This window comes from Camelus ferus, chromosome 6 (genome assembly GCF_009834535.1).
Source record: "Camelus ferus isolate YT-003-E chromosome 6, BCGSAC_Cfer_1.0, whole genome shotgun sequence".
Taxonomy (NCBI): Eukaryota; Metazoa; Chordata; class Mammalia; order Artiodactyla; family Camelidae; genus Camelus; species Camelus ferus.
Genome location: NC_045701.1, coordinates 82,284,026 through 82,299,031, shown reverse-complemented (window position 1 = coordinate 82,299,031; position 15,006 = coordinate 82,284,026). Strand labels below are relative to the sequence as shown.

At 33.1% G+C, this 15,006-nt stretch overlaps 1 protein-coding gene across 3 annotated transcripts in view; it reads left to right on the top strand.

Moving 5' to 3' along the window:
- Positions 1 to 15,006, top strand: part of RPS6KA5 (ribosomal protein S6 kinase A5) — a 167,345-nt gene that overhangs the window by 108,752 nt on the left and 43,587 nt on the right. For 2 of the 3 annotated variants that reach the window (XM_032482508.1, XM_032482509.1), the window contains 2 exons: positions 11,036 to 11,119; positions 13,497 to 13,600. In XM_032482508.1, coding sequence (XP_032338399.1) covers positions 11,036 to 11,119; positions 13,497 to 13,600 — 188 coding nt within the window. Of the gene's footprint in view, positions 1 to 11,035; positions 11,120 to 13,496; positions 13,601 to 14,371; positions 14,498 to 15,006 lie in introns of those variants that run through there. The other variant, XM_032482510.1, reaches the window with a different exon arrangement.

The following is a 15,006-nucleotide window of genomic DNA, read 5'->3' as shown; positions in this document are numbered from 1 at the left end:
TGTTTGCTGTGGGCTTTTCATACATGGCCTTTGTTTTGTTAAGAGAGTTTCCTTCTATTCCTAGCTTGTTGGTAAGTGTTTTTTTTTTCCTAATCATAAAAGTGTGTTGAATTTTGTGGAATACTGTTTCTGCATCAGTTGAGATGATCACTTGGTTTTTGTCCTTCATTCTGTTAATGTGTATTACAGTGATTGTTTTTGAATCTTGAACCATTCTTGCATTCCAGAATCTTACTTGGTCATGGTGTGTAGTTCTTTTTATGTGCTGTTGAATTCAGTTTGCTAGTATTTTTTTTAAAGAGTTTTATATCAGTTTTCATCAGGAATATTGGGCTGTAATTTTCTTATGTATCTTTCCCTGGCTTTGGTATCAGGGAAATGCTGGCCTCAAAAAATTAGTTTGGAAGTGTTCTCTTCAGTTTTTTGGAAAAATTTGAGAAGGAATGGTCCTACTACTCTTTAATTTTTTAATTTTTTATTTTTTTTAGAATTTCCTGGTAAGCCTGGGCTTACTTTGTTGGAGCTTTTCTTCATTGGGAGATTTTTGATTACTAATTCAGTGTCCTTACTGATTATAGGTCTGTTCAATTTTTTTTATTTCTTCATAATTCAGTCTTGACAGACTGTGTTTCTAAGAGTTTCTCCAATCTAGGTTATTCAATTTGTTGGTGTATAATTTAGTCTCTTACAAGGTCTTCTTCCTTAATTTCTGATTTTAGTTGAATCTTCTCTTTTTTCCTTAATCTGACTAAGAGTTTGTCAGTTTTGTTGATCTTTTCAAATAACCAACTCTTACTTTTGTTACTTTTTTCTAATATTTTTCTATTCTCTGTTTTATTTATTGCTGCTTCAATATTTATTATTTTTTTCCTTCTGCTAACTTTTGGTTTGGTTTGTTCTTCTTTTTCTAGTTCCTAGAGGTATAAAATTAGGTTGTTGATTTCTTTGAATCTTTTAAAATGAAACCCATTCCTCTTTGAGTGCACTAAGATACTCTCTAGTTTTCTTTATAAAATTAGTAGATTGAAATCTTTAATTTGTTATGAATGAATTAATTAATATGTGTGTGTGTGTGTGTGTGTGTGTGTGTGTGTGTATTTAGTGGGGATCTTATTTTATCTCTTTTTATATAGATAACGCAGTTGACTGACCTCTTCATTGAATAGTCATTTAATCCCTTCCCTGCTGATTTGAAATGCAGCTTTGTCATATGCCACATTTCTGCTTGTGAGTCTATTTCTAGGATCTTCCTTCAATTCCATTTGTCTGCTTGCCTTTCCCTGAGTCAAAACCAAAAAATCAGAAAGGCTATGGTTTTATAGTAAGTCTTGAATCTGGAAAAGTGAGATCTTTCTCCTCTCCACTCTTACCCTGTCTTTCTCTCCTTCTTTCCCCTCACCTTCCTCCTCCCTCTTCGCTATCTTCTCTGTTCTTGGTCTTTTGTTCCACATGAATTGTGGAATTGAATCTATAAGTTAATTTGGAAAAAACTGTGATCTTTGGATATTGAAACGTCCATTGATGAATTTGCATAAATGAATATTCATGTATTTCCATTTATTTCATTGTCTTTTATGTCTTTCAATAATATTTTCTAATTTTTATAATGATTTATACATATATTATTGGTTCTATTTCTATTAACTATAATTTTGTTCCTATTTACAAAAATTAGAATATCTTTGTTTTTCTTGGCAAATCATAGGAATGTTATTGATCTTGTACATAGCAATATTGGTAAATTCATATTAGTTCTACTAATTTATAGATTCACTTGGATTTTTTATGTAGACGAAAAAAAAGAAAAAATCAGAACCACTATTTGTAGGTAATGATGGCTTTATATCTTTTCGATTCCCATACTTTTTATTTTGTGTGTGTTTGGAGATGGGTGGTTTGGTTTGGTTTTATTGCTCTGCCTACTAAGTTTTACATGCATATATTCTTGCTTTTTACTTTAAGCCCATGTGCTTGGTTTTAGCCATTTAGTATGGTATCTGCTCTAAATTTTTGCTAGATAAATTAATATTCTCAGTTTCTAATTATACATTGATATAAGGAAATTATTATGGTTTTTCTCTTTAATCACCTAGTGGTGCAAGTTACAGTAATTTTTTTTTTTTCTTTTTCAGTGTTAAACCGTCTTTCAGTTTTTGGAATAAACTTTACTTTCTGTGACATGTATTTTTAATATATTGCTGGATTTTGTTTGATCATATTTAGGATTTTATTGTCTAAGTTGACCTATAATTTTCCTTTCTAATATTGCATTTGTCTGACTTTGGCATGAAGGTTATACTGACATCGTGAAAGGAATTTGGAATAATTTATGTAAGATAGAGATCCAGTAGCTCTGAATGCACTTCTCTAGCTATCAGGGTGCATTTTTTTTCTTTTTCCTTTTTTCTCTTTTTTCCCTTCTAGATGACTGTGGGTAGCTTTTCAAATACTAATTTAATTTTTTTAAAACACTTACAATTATATTCAGGTTTTCCATTTATTCTTGGGTCAATTTTGGTAAGTTACAGTTTTATAGAAAATACTATACTTTTTCTTTTTAAATTCTTTGGCATTATATTGTTCATAGAAATTCCTTAGTTTTTAATCTGAATTGTAACTGTAGTAATGTTTCCTTTTAAATTACTGGTATTATTGATTTGTAACTTTCCTCCTTTTTTCTTGATCAGTTTGCTAGAGATTTGTCCATTTTATTAGCCTCTTCCAAGAAACAGCTTTTATCAAGCCTCTCATTATTTCTGTTTCTTTGATGATATTCCTTTATTACTTTATTCCTTTTACTTTCTGTGAGTTTCATTTGTATTCTTTGTTTAAACTTTTGAGTTGGACATCCAGCTTACTAATATTTAATCCTTCTTTTTTAATAAAAATGAATTTCTGATAAGTTTTAAATGTATCTCACAAGTTATGATATGTAGCATTTTTTACTGTTACTCATTGTGACTTTTTCCTTGGGCCATGAATTATTTAGAAATGGGTTCTTAAGTTTTCAAGTATATAGAATTTTTGAGTTTTATTTTTGTAAATGAGTTTTGATTTTATTGCTTTCTGTTTGGACAAGAAAATATATATGGTTTTATTTCTGTGGTTTTTGAGATTTGCTTTGTGACCTATTATTTGGTTAATTTTAGTAAATGTCTTCTGTATACCTGAAAAGACTACAGTCATTCTCTGTTAGATACAAAGTGTTGTATATTTTCATGAACATCGTGCAGATCTTCCATAGTTTCACCGATTGTTTTCCTGCTTGATCAGTCAGTTGTAAAACAGATATGTTAAAGTACCCACTGTGATTCCACATTTGTTCATTTCTTCTTGGAGATCTCAACGTTTTTGCTTTCTATAGTTTAATGCTCTTCAGAAATTTTTGAGGCTGTTTAGACTTGGAATGGCGTTATTTCCCTAGTGCAGTGTTCCTTTTATTATTGTGTAATGACCCTGCATAATTTTAAGAATCTTTTTTGCCTTAAAGTTTATTTTCCTGCTATTAATAAAGATACTCCAGCTTTCTATTGGTTAGTGCTGGTCTGATATATCTTTTTCCATCTCTTTCAGTATTTCTTTGTCATTATATTTTAGGTGTGCCTTTTGTAAGTAACATATAACTGGATTTTGTTTTTGATCCAGAGAGTTTCTATCTTTTACTGGTGAGTTAAATCTGTATATTATGATTACTGTTATTTTTATTTATTTCTCTTATCTTGCTGTGTGTTTCTCTTTATCATTTCTCTTTGCTTTTTTCTCTCTTCTTTTCTATCTTCTATTTAAATGATTAAGGTTTCTTTATTTCATATTCCCAGTGGTCTAGAAGTTAAATATATTCCATATCTATTCTTTGAGTGGTTATTACCCTGAAATTTTTAACTTGTACAGGCATACTTCAGAGATATTGTGGCTTCAGTACCAGAACACCACAATAAAGGAGGTCACGTGAACTTTTTGGTTTCCTAGTGCATATGAAAGTTATGTTACACTAAACTGTAGTCTCTTAAGTGTGCAATACATAGCATTATGTCTAAAAAGGTACATACCTTAATTAAAAAATACTTTATTGCTAAAGTGCTAACCATCACCTGAGCCTTCAGTGAGTCATAATCTTTTAGCTGGTGGAGGGTCTTGATGTTGATGGCTGCTGACTGAACAGGGTGGTGGCTGCTGAAGGTTGAGGTCACTGTGGCAATTTCTTAAAATAAGACAACAATGAAGTTTGCCACATCAATTGACTCTTCTTTCACAAATGATTTCTCTGTAGCATGCAGTGCTATTTGATAGCATTTTATCTGAGTAGAACTTACTTCTTTCAAAATTGGAAACCTCCCAAACCCTCCTACTGCTTTATCAACTAAGTTTATGTAATCTTCTGAACCTTTTGTTGTCATTTCAGCAGTCTTCACAGCCTCTTCACCAGGAGTAGATTCCATCTCAGGAAACCACTTTCTTTACTCATCCATAAGAAGCAACTCCTCATCTGTTAAAATTTTATCATAAAATTGCAGCAATTCAGTCACATCTTCAGACTCCACTTCTAATTCCAGTTCTCTTGCTTTGTCTACTATATATACTGTTGCTTCCTCCACTTAAGTCTTGAACCCCTGAAAGTCACCCATGAGGGTTGCAATCAACTTTTTTTCAAACTCCTGTTAATGTTGAAATTTTGACCTCTTCCCATGAATCACAAATGTTCTTAATGGCATTTAGAATGGTGAATCCTGTCCAGAAAGTTTTCAATTTACTTTGCCCAGATCCACCAAAGGAATCTATGGCACCTATAGCCTTAACTGTATTTCTTAGATGATAAGACTTGAAAATTGAAATTACTCCTGATCTCATGAGCTGCAGAATGTTTGTTGTGTTAGCAGGCATGAAAGTAGTGTTAATCTCATTGTACATCTCCATCAGGGCTCTCGGGTAACAAGGTGCATTGTCAACGAGCAGTAATAGTTTGAAAGGAATCTTGTTTTCTGAGCAGTAGGTCTTAACAGTGGGTTTAAAATATTCTGTAAACCATGTTATAAACAGATGTGCTGTCATCCAGGCTTTGTTGTTTCATTTAAAGAGCACAGACAGAGTAGATTTAGCATAATACTTACGGGCCCTAGGATTTTCAGAACAGTAAATGAGCACTGGATTCAACTTAAAGTCACTAACTGCATTAGCCCCCAACCAAGAGAGTCAACCTTTCCTTTGAAGCTTTGAAGACAGTCATTGACTTCTCCCCTCTGGCTATGAAAGTCATAGATGGCACCTTCCAATAGAACAATGTCTTGTCTACATTGAAAATCTTTAGTGTAGCCACCTTCATGAATTATCTTAAGCTAGATATTTTGGATAACTTGCTGCAGCTTTTATATGAGCACTTGCTGCTTCACACTGCACTTTGATGTTATGGAGATGGCTTCTTTCTTTCAAATCTCCTAGGCTTCAAACTTTTTGTCTGCAGATTCCTTACCTCTCTTAGCCTTCACAGATTTGAAGAGAGTTAGGACCTTGCTCTAGATTAGGCTTTGGCTCCAGAGAATGTTGTAGATGGTTTGATCTTCTATCCAGGCCACTAAAACTTTGTCCATATCAGCAATAAGGCTATTTCATTTTTTTATCATTTGCATGTTCACTGGAGTAGCACTTTTAATTTCCTTCAAGCACTTTCCTTTTGCATTCACAACTTGGCTAACTGTTCGACACAAGAGGCCTAGCTTTTGGCCTGTCTTGACTTTTGACATGTCTTTCTCACTAAGCTTAATCATTTCTAGCTTTTGATTAAAAGTGAGAAATGTGTGGTTTATTCTTTTACTTGAACACTTAGAGGCCATTGTAGGGTTATTAATTGGCATAATTTCAATATTATTGTGTCTCAAGGACTAGACAGACCCAAGGAGAGGGAGGTAGAAGGGGGGACAGCCAATCAATGTCAGATCACACACAACATTTATCAGTTAAGTTTGCTGTCCTATATGGGCCCAGTTTATGGAACCCCAAAACAATTACAATTGTAACATCAAAGATCACTGATCACAGATCAGCATAGCAAATAAAATAATTACAGTAGAAAAGGTGGAAATACTGTGAGAATTACCAAAATGTGACACAGAGACAAGAAATCATGGAAAAATGGCACTGATAGACTTGCTTGTCATAGGAGTGCCACAACCTAAAACTTACAAGAAACACAGTGTCTGTGAAACACAATAAAGCAAATACAATAAAATGAGGTATGCCTGTATATTGACTTAATAGAGTCTAAAATTAACCGTTATGTCTGATTGTCATGAGAAGTACAAAAACATTAGAATGTTTTAGCTTCAGTTACCCATCTCGTTTTATTTATTATTGTTACTTATTATTTTAATCTTACCTTGTGTTATATTTCCCTAAATTATTGTGCAATTATTATTTTCATTTATAAATTCATTACTTGTTTAGATTTTCTCACATTTACCAAATTTCTCTGCTCATTGTTGCTTTTTTGCATCTTACTCTTTTCTCGTGAGTTCAGTTTATTTCTGAAGTGCATCCTTTAGATATCTTTTGTAACAAGGATCAGTGAATAGTAAATTCTGTCTTTGTCTTAAAATGCCTTTATTTTGCACTGCATATTTAGTGATAATTTAACTGGGTATAAACATATCTAGGAATGCACTAGGTTTTTGGTTTTGATATCTTTTTATTGTAAAATAAAATAAATACAAAACAAAAGAAAAGCCTGGCTTAGTGAATTTTATAAGGCAAACACTCTTATAACCACCCCTCAAGTTAAGAAATAGAAATTTGCTACCCATGGATATATTTTTATTTAGTTTGCTTGGGACTCTTACAATATTCAGGGAAGTTTTCTCAAATATATCTTATACCTTACAGATTCTTTCTTAGTTGTGTCTACTCTGTTTAATCTGCCTATTTTTTATACTTTTTCATTTATACAATTCTGTTTTACTATTTTTCATATCTTTCTAGTCTTCTCTATGCTGCTATATTTTCTTACAGATCCTTTTTTCCCTTTATGTCTTTCATCTTTTACAACATACTAGTCTTTTTTAGATTGTTATTCTGGTATTTCAAGTAATCTTTCTGTTTTGTTTGTAGAGTCTAGTTCACTAATCTGTGATTTTTGAGACTCCAGGGCGTTTTCTGTTTGAATCTTGAGCTAAGTTGTGGGAATTTCTCTGCTACTGTCGTACGTTCCAGAGTATCATTATGTTGGACAAGATTTTCTGACTTTCCCATACTGTGGAGGGATAAGTAAATTTAGGCCCCCAAATCTACAAGAGCCATAAGCCCAGGGATTTCATTTCACAAGAGGAACATTTATTTGTTTGTTTTTTAATCCAGGGCTCGGACAGAAATAAACCTGTGAATTTATTTTTTCTAGACTTTACTTTCACTGAGGGTTCAGCTTTCTTAGATTCCAAGGTTTACACAAGAGTGGTAATTCCAGTCCACCTCATTTGCACCGAGGGCCTCATCTTTTGTCCTCATAAGAGTATTGAAATTCAAGCTTCTGGAATCCTGAGACCTGAAACAACTTCCCTTCCTCCCTTCATACTGCTGCAGCCCAGGTCCTAGGCCTGCCTCTCTAGTTTTCAGCACCCTCTTCATGGCTGGCACCTAGGCCTCCCCTTTCTTTCTTGTGAGCACAGACTTGGATGATTAGCAATGCAATATTTCTTTTTAAAAATCCAGCATTTCTAGATATTTGTTGTGAGATTTATCAAAATTCAGATGGGAAAAAATACAGGATGGGGAAAAAAACTTTTCAGTGGTAATTTTACATTTAATTCACAGATCCATCTATCACAAGCAGATAAAGATCAAGGTAAAGCTGGCAGATAAAAGCTAGGCATGATTTAATCTAGTGTTGATTGGAAAATACCTGAGAGTTTGGCAGTTGAGTTCCTATTTGGATTCTTCCTTAGAAGGAAACCAGTTTTTTGTCCAGTGTTACCTGATCCTTCTCCCTAAGGCACAGTGAAGCCTCCTTGATCAGCTGCTCACTTACACACAAGGATACTCTTATTATGTGCCAGGGTGGTGCACATGCTGCTTTTACTATTTTCACATTCAATTAAATTCTCCTTCACAATCTTTTAATCCGGTAGTAGCTATAATAAGTAATGCTGCTTATAAAATAGTATGGGCTTAAATGCTAAATAGGCTGATTTCCGATCTTGAGAAAAATATTAGAGTTTTGAGCAAATATTAAACAATAATCATAATAGAATTTAGCTACATTATCCTAGCCTTTTTATATCATAGTTCATAAGATATTACCTTGAAAATCTTCTTTGTCCTGACCAGAGACCTTCCCCTGCCATGTCTCCTCAGTTTGTCTTCTGGGTAGAATTATTTGAAAGGCATTCAGTATACACTCCAGGTAACATGCATCTTCCTAGGCAGATAAACACAAATTAAAAAGTTAAAATTGGAGCTATTTTTACAAATAGAAGATAAACTCTTAGGCAATTGAGGCTGACATACTGAAAGTTAGAACCCAGAGGGAATACCATGTCCATTTGGGGCAGAGAAAGAGGAAAAAGGTACAAAGTTGCTAGGGGCTTAAATGGCAATGTTTTAAAATAACAGAGAGACTTAAACGCTTTGGTTTTGTTTACTATTATTCCTCAGTCACTGGACCTTCCCAACACTTAAGCTTAATCTTTCTGTCTCCTAGAATTTTTATCAAATAGTTATCTCTTAATTACTTATTAATGTAGAGTCTACCTACTTCTGTCCTCCCCTCCCCCCCAAAAGAAAACCAGAGAAACTATAAAGTGAATTTAAAAAGAGCTCAGAAATCACATGGAGAAGGTAGAAGAAATATCTTTGAGGATTTAATGTGGTTCTGAGCTCCTCTATGTCAAGACAATGAAGAACTGAGCTCTGTAGTTATATAGGTCTCATTGTCAGATAAAGAAAAAAAAGAAAGACATGGGAAGTGGTGATGACTGTCAAATCTTTCCCACAGTAATCAGTAAGATCTGTATGTTTCATACCCTTTTTACATGAAACTTATGAATATCTAGTGTTTTGAAAAAGAGTGCAGATTTTCATGACTTTCAATTTGTAAAATTTAATCATTGTCTCATACTTAGAAGGAAATTTCCATAATTCTAAAATGGTTTGTAACATGAATCTGCCTATAAATGGAAATGAAAATTTGTATGTACTAAAAAGTCTCATTTTCTACATAAATAAAAATCTAGAGGAGCAATAAATTAAAAATCATTATCTTTTTACTCAGAAACTAGTCTGGAGATTATTTTTACTTTTTCATATATAGAAACTTGATTTAGAATATGTTTTAAAGATACCTTGTAAGATGAGATCAAATGATAAGTACTATGACTTAGTAATTTTTTATGTTTCTTTATGTCAGCTATAAAATGATTTTTGCTTAATATCCAAAGAGCTATTGCATAATAAACAGTATATTAACTAGAAAGACTGAGTAGTTTTATGAAGTTTAGGGATTTTCTTAAAGAGTAATTTTGTAGTATTTCTTTTTAAATAATTCAGTGAAGAGATGAATCCTTTGTAATATATTTTTTTCTAAGTATGTCTAACAAAATGTTTAAAAATATTCATTACTTTTCATATGCAAATTTATATGGAATCAATTTTATTTAGCTTTAATCTTTCCAGTAGTTTGATACAAAATTGGCATTTGATGCTAAAGTGATGAAGCAGAGTAGTGACATTTAATATATGGTTTGTATTAGCTATTCAGTAACATTATTCTGCTAGCTAACAAGAAAATTTTCTGCAGATCTAAGCATAATTTAATATTTCTTTTAGTTTCTAGGGGAATAGTAATCATTCAGTATATGTAGTCCATGAAAAGAAAGAAATGAGTCATAAACCATATTAATTTTATTTATATAAAATTATATAATTATTTATATAAATTATTGAGTTATATAGATCATAATTAAGTACTTTTAATACATTTGTTATCATAGAGTTTAAGTAAATTTACTGCATTCATTATCTCTGGGCTTAACTTTTACCCAATAAAGCTGGGGACTTCGACCACTTCTATAACATTTCTAGGGTAGTGTTCTTTATGTTTAAAATTGGTGAATAAGAAGGATGCTTTTTTTTCTTGAAACCTTGCTTGTGGAAGAACAGTAAAGTGTAAATTGAAAAGCTTCCTCTAAAGTAGTTTTGTAAAATATTTTAATGGCACCAGAGTGCCTTTGAAATTTCAGATATAGCCATACAAATGTACATCATTAAAGAGGAATTATTTTCCCATTTGATAATATCTGTGTAGCAGATATTTATTCTCCTTTATTACATTGAGATATGACACGTTCAGTCATTTTTTTTTAATTACTGAATTTTTTAAGATTAATTTTCAGGCTGATATATTAAACTAGCCCTTTTTAAAGTTCTACAAAAGAGAAACAACTGTCTTTAAGAGACAGGAATTTTAAAAACAGTTCTGCTCATCATCACTAAACCTACCACTGGCAGTGCCAAACTTAAACAAGATGGTAAGATCAGAAAAATTCTTTTCATCCTTTTTCATCTTTGGGTTCCCTGTTTCCCTTCTTAGCATTTGATCTTTCTTTCCCCTTCAGGTTTCGCAGTGTTTTTCCAACCTTGCCTATCTGGAAATAAAGTCGCTCATGCTAAAAGTATTAGACAGTCCGTGTTCCCTTACTAGGACTATTTGCATTCTTACAGGAATGGTTAAAGAAATCAATAATTGAAATATTACACATATAGAAAAGAAGAGTGAATGAATGGGTTTGTGAATGGATGGATGAGTGGATGGATGAATGATAGTAGGGTTTCAGGCATGGGAAGTCTTTCTGACACTACATGTATCCATTTACCACATACTATATGGGTGTGTATATATGCATCTGCCCTGGTGAGAATAGGGTATGTCAGATAGGGTCTGCCACCATTTTGCTACTGTGACGTATCTCACCACTGACATGTAGTATTAAATCTCTGCTTCTGCCATTTGTCATACTAGCTTGAAATTAAATCCCTTTTTGTTTCATTGTTTAAGGCTGAAAGAGCATATTCCTTTTGTGGAACTATTGAATACATGGCACCAGATATTGTCAGAGGGGGAGATTCAGGACATGACAAGGTATGTTCTGTTTTTGACACTTCTTGGTATCTCTCTATAAAATGTATGATGGGAATCCTAGTTAGTAACTTAGGTACAGTCTCTTCAATAGAGAGCTCTCTTTCTGGTGTCTTCATTTGTTTCCTTTACTTTGTATACACAAACGTATTATGATAGCTAGTATTTTGGAGGAAAAAGATAATACAGATGTTAGGACATTCTAGATTTCCCTTTATTCAGGTTTTATTGGTGAGGATAATTTTTTGTTTTATAGAGTAACACTCTTGTTAAAGGAAACCTCAAAATTGACTAATTCCTCAAATAATATTTTTATTTCCATTAAAAGTGTCATGTCTTGAGCAAAGCACCATTTGTAACCCTATTTAGAACAAAAATCACTCTTTTTCTTTTTATTTTACAAAAATCACTTTTTACCTGTTGCATGGTCTTTTAGGACACAACTGAGCCGCAGTACATTGCAGAGGTACCACTGAATGCATCAACAGTGCACTTTGCTCCTGTCTGCCTCGTGCTGCATGATTTGGACAGTGCTTATTGATGTTGATTTTTGCTAGAAAAACTTACAGAAACATATAGTTGACTAGTTCACCTTTAGTTGATATTTGCTTTCTGAGAGATCATTAAAAAGGGAATTTCTCATTCTTTCTTATTCCCAATTTCTGGTTTTAGCTTTGTAGTGATACTGGAGACTTTATCTCGTCAGCAGAAAAAAAAAAAATTGTAACAATCCTTGGAGAAAGAAAAGAATTCTGCATTCAAGATAGTCTTAGTTTGTTTTCCTAAGCCCTCTAAAAAGCTCAATTTTTTACCTCCTCGCTTCCCTTCATGCAAAATGAAGACTGTAGATGAGGCTTTCTGAGTAGTTATAAAATCTAGGATCATATATTTTTTTCTTCCTATATTAAAGGGTACAAATTTGTTCAGTTCTTTCTTAACACTTTTGTTTTATTAATAACATTATGCAAATAAGGAATTATGACTTTTTTTTTTTGCTCCTCATCTCACCTCTTCCTCACCCCCTTTCAAAATCTCACATACACACTCCAGATTTCTTAAGTGTGGAGAACCAGTGATCCCCTTGCAGATGACTAATCATATATTTAAGAGTCCATTCTTCACGTTTGTGTGGTATTGCTTTCAGCCCATGACTAGGAATCTGATTATAGATCTGTATCAGTTTGAGAGCATGATTTCAAATCTAACATTCTGAGGGTCCTGACTCAAATGACAGTAAAACTGCTTATATAAATAAAGGAATTGAATTGCTGGTTTAATTTGCTTCATGGTATTCTTTGAAGATACCAGATAATTTGGTAGGAGTTTATAACTGTTAAAATTAACTTCTAAGACCTAATGGAACCAATTTTTAGGAAAGGAAACCTTATATTACTCCTAGAATATCTACATACCAAGGTCCACAGTACAGTTCATCAATAAATATTCTTTCTTATTCATGGAATGCCTCGACAGCTTTGAGTTAATTAAATGAGATAATACATGCAGGGTGCCCATCACCTACTCTTCCTTTCATGATCTCTGTCTGCTGGATCCTGTTTTATATGTTATTGTTACGAATTTTCTTTAAAATAGCTCTAGGCTCACAAATTTTGCATCATCTCCCTGAAAACTTGGCTCTGAAATTTAGAAGCAGAGAGTTTAAAGTTTTAGCATCCAGTTCATTTCTCCTTGGTGTAATAAGCTCATATATTCAAGTTATTGAAATCTTGATTTGCCTAATCGTAAAAGAACTAATTTTCAACATATCAAGATTCTTTCCATTATATATAATTTGCTGTGCTCTCAGTTCAGGTAACTGCTTTTATTCCAATGTAGATCACATTTTATTTTATATCATTTTCAATCTCTCCATACCTCCCACAAAATGAAGACTTAGAGTTATGTGATAGGTCCCATAAGAGGAATTGATTTAGGTGGTTATTAAGAAAAATAACACCTTTTGATGTGATTTTTTTTTCATTTTTGTTCTTTAAGAAATTTCATACTTACTGGAGCTGAGTAATTAACCATTAAAAATACTGATTAGTACACCCCCCCACCATAAGTCCAAAGATTTTATTTACTTAAAATTTTTTTAAATTTATTTTAAATTAAAAAACTTGTTTTAATTAACTAAAGTAAAACCATTACTAGTTTAGGAAATAATTGAAACATTTTTAGCCCCTTGATTGATTTCTCTGTTTAAATTCTGTTCTGAGGATGCCTGGATATTTGTTAATACTCCTTACACAGAAAGCTATGTACAAAATCTTTTTGTCAAAATATTTTCCAAATATATAGCTTAATTTTGTTCAGTTTTCTTTCTTATAAAATATAATTAGTGAATATTCTAGAAAATGAAATTACTGTTGTTTTATAGGCAGTTGACTGGTGGAGTTTAGGTGTTCTAATGTATGAATTACTAACTGGAGCATCTCCTTTCACTGTTGATGGAGAGAAGAATTCCCAAGCTGAGATATCTAGGTAAGACCTAACAAAATAAAATAAATGTATTGTTTTTCTCAAAGGAACTGATCAAATTTCTGCAATTAAGCTGATGGAAAAAATAATTTTTTAATGGGGGTAGACAAAATGATGTGTAAGTGGTAAATTTCCATTATATTCCTATAGGATGTAGATACTTACATTTTTTTATGTTTCTCTGTATCTTACTTGCCCGTAGATAGTGTCATAATTTTTTCGTGCTTCAAAGTACTTAGCATATTGTCTTAACTTAGTGTTTATTTGATGGGATACTTTTCCCCCCACTGTGTACATAATGTAATTTCTTTGTGACTTTAATTTAAATAGTAGTGATATTTTTCAAATCATGGATATAGGCACAACAGAAATGAATACCATGAAATCACCCTGTTGTAGGTTATCATAGCATTATTCTGTTCCTTTCCTTCACAGCAGTTGGCACAATGGCAGTGTTACATTTTTGTTTGTAGTTGCTTGATGAATGTCTGTCCCGCTAGATAAGCTCTGTGAGAGCCAGGGGGCGCGTCTGGCTTTGAGCCCCAGCCCTGTGTGCTGAGGTGCTGGCTCAGGGCTTACTATGCAGAGTTCAGTCAATGTTTTAGGAATGAAGTGAGCTAATGAACAAATAAACGAAGAGTGGTAAAACATTATACTAATTGCTAGTTATGTTTTTGTCCTGTTTTTACTTGAATTTTATAACTTTGAGAACAGATTTGACATTAAAAATTAAAAATTGAGACTTCCACTTCTTACCAAGATGGAATAACAGGGACCGGATTTACTTTCCTGCCTGAAACAGTTTTTTAAATGGGCAAAATGTATGAAACAACAGTATTGAAGACATTGACCATCTAGCAGTGAAGCACAGTGAACACTGGGAGACGGGAAATGAACGAGGTGAGCCCTGTGATTGCCCAGCTTCCTGCCTTGAGAGAGTGTCCAGGCTGCAGTGCAGGCAGGGGAAAAATAAGCAGAATTGAGGAGGTGGAAGTGATACTCCAGGAAGACCAAGGAAGCTAGAGTTTGCAGGGCAGTGTTGAATGGGAGACAGCTGCAGAGAGAAAAGTCCAGAGATTTGCAGAAGTTACCCCTCAAGTACTATTCAATTAAATATTGATAAACACACATGTGTCAGGAAACTACCCAATATCCCAATATAGTTAAGATGTTATTTCTTTCCAAACTGATCTACAGATTCAACACAATTACAATCCCAGCAGGGTTTTTTGGGGAGTGGGGGTAGAAATTGACAATCTGGGTCCAAAATTCATCTAGAAATGCAGCGGACCTAGAATAGCCAAACGACCTTTGAAAAAATAGACGAAAGTTGATTTGAAGACTTGTAAGTTAGAAAAATACACTGTGGTGTATATATCAAGATAGATAAATCATCCCTGAAAAAGAAA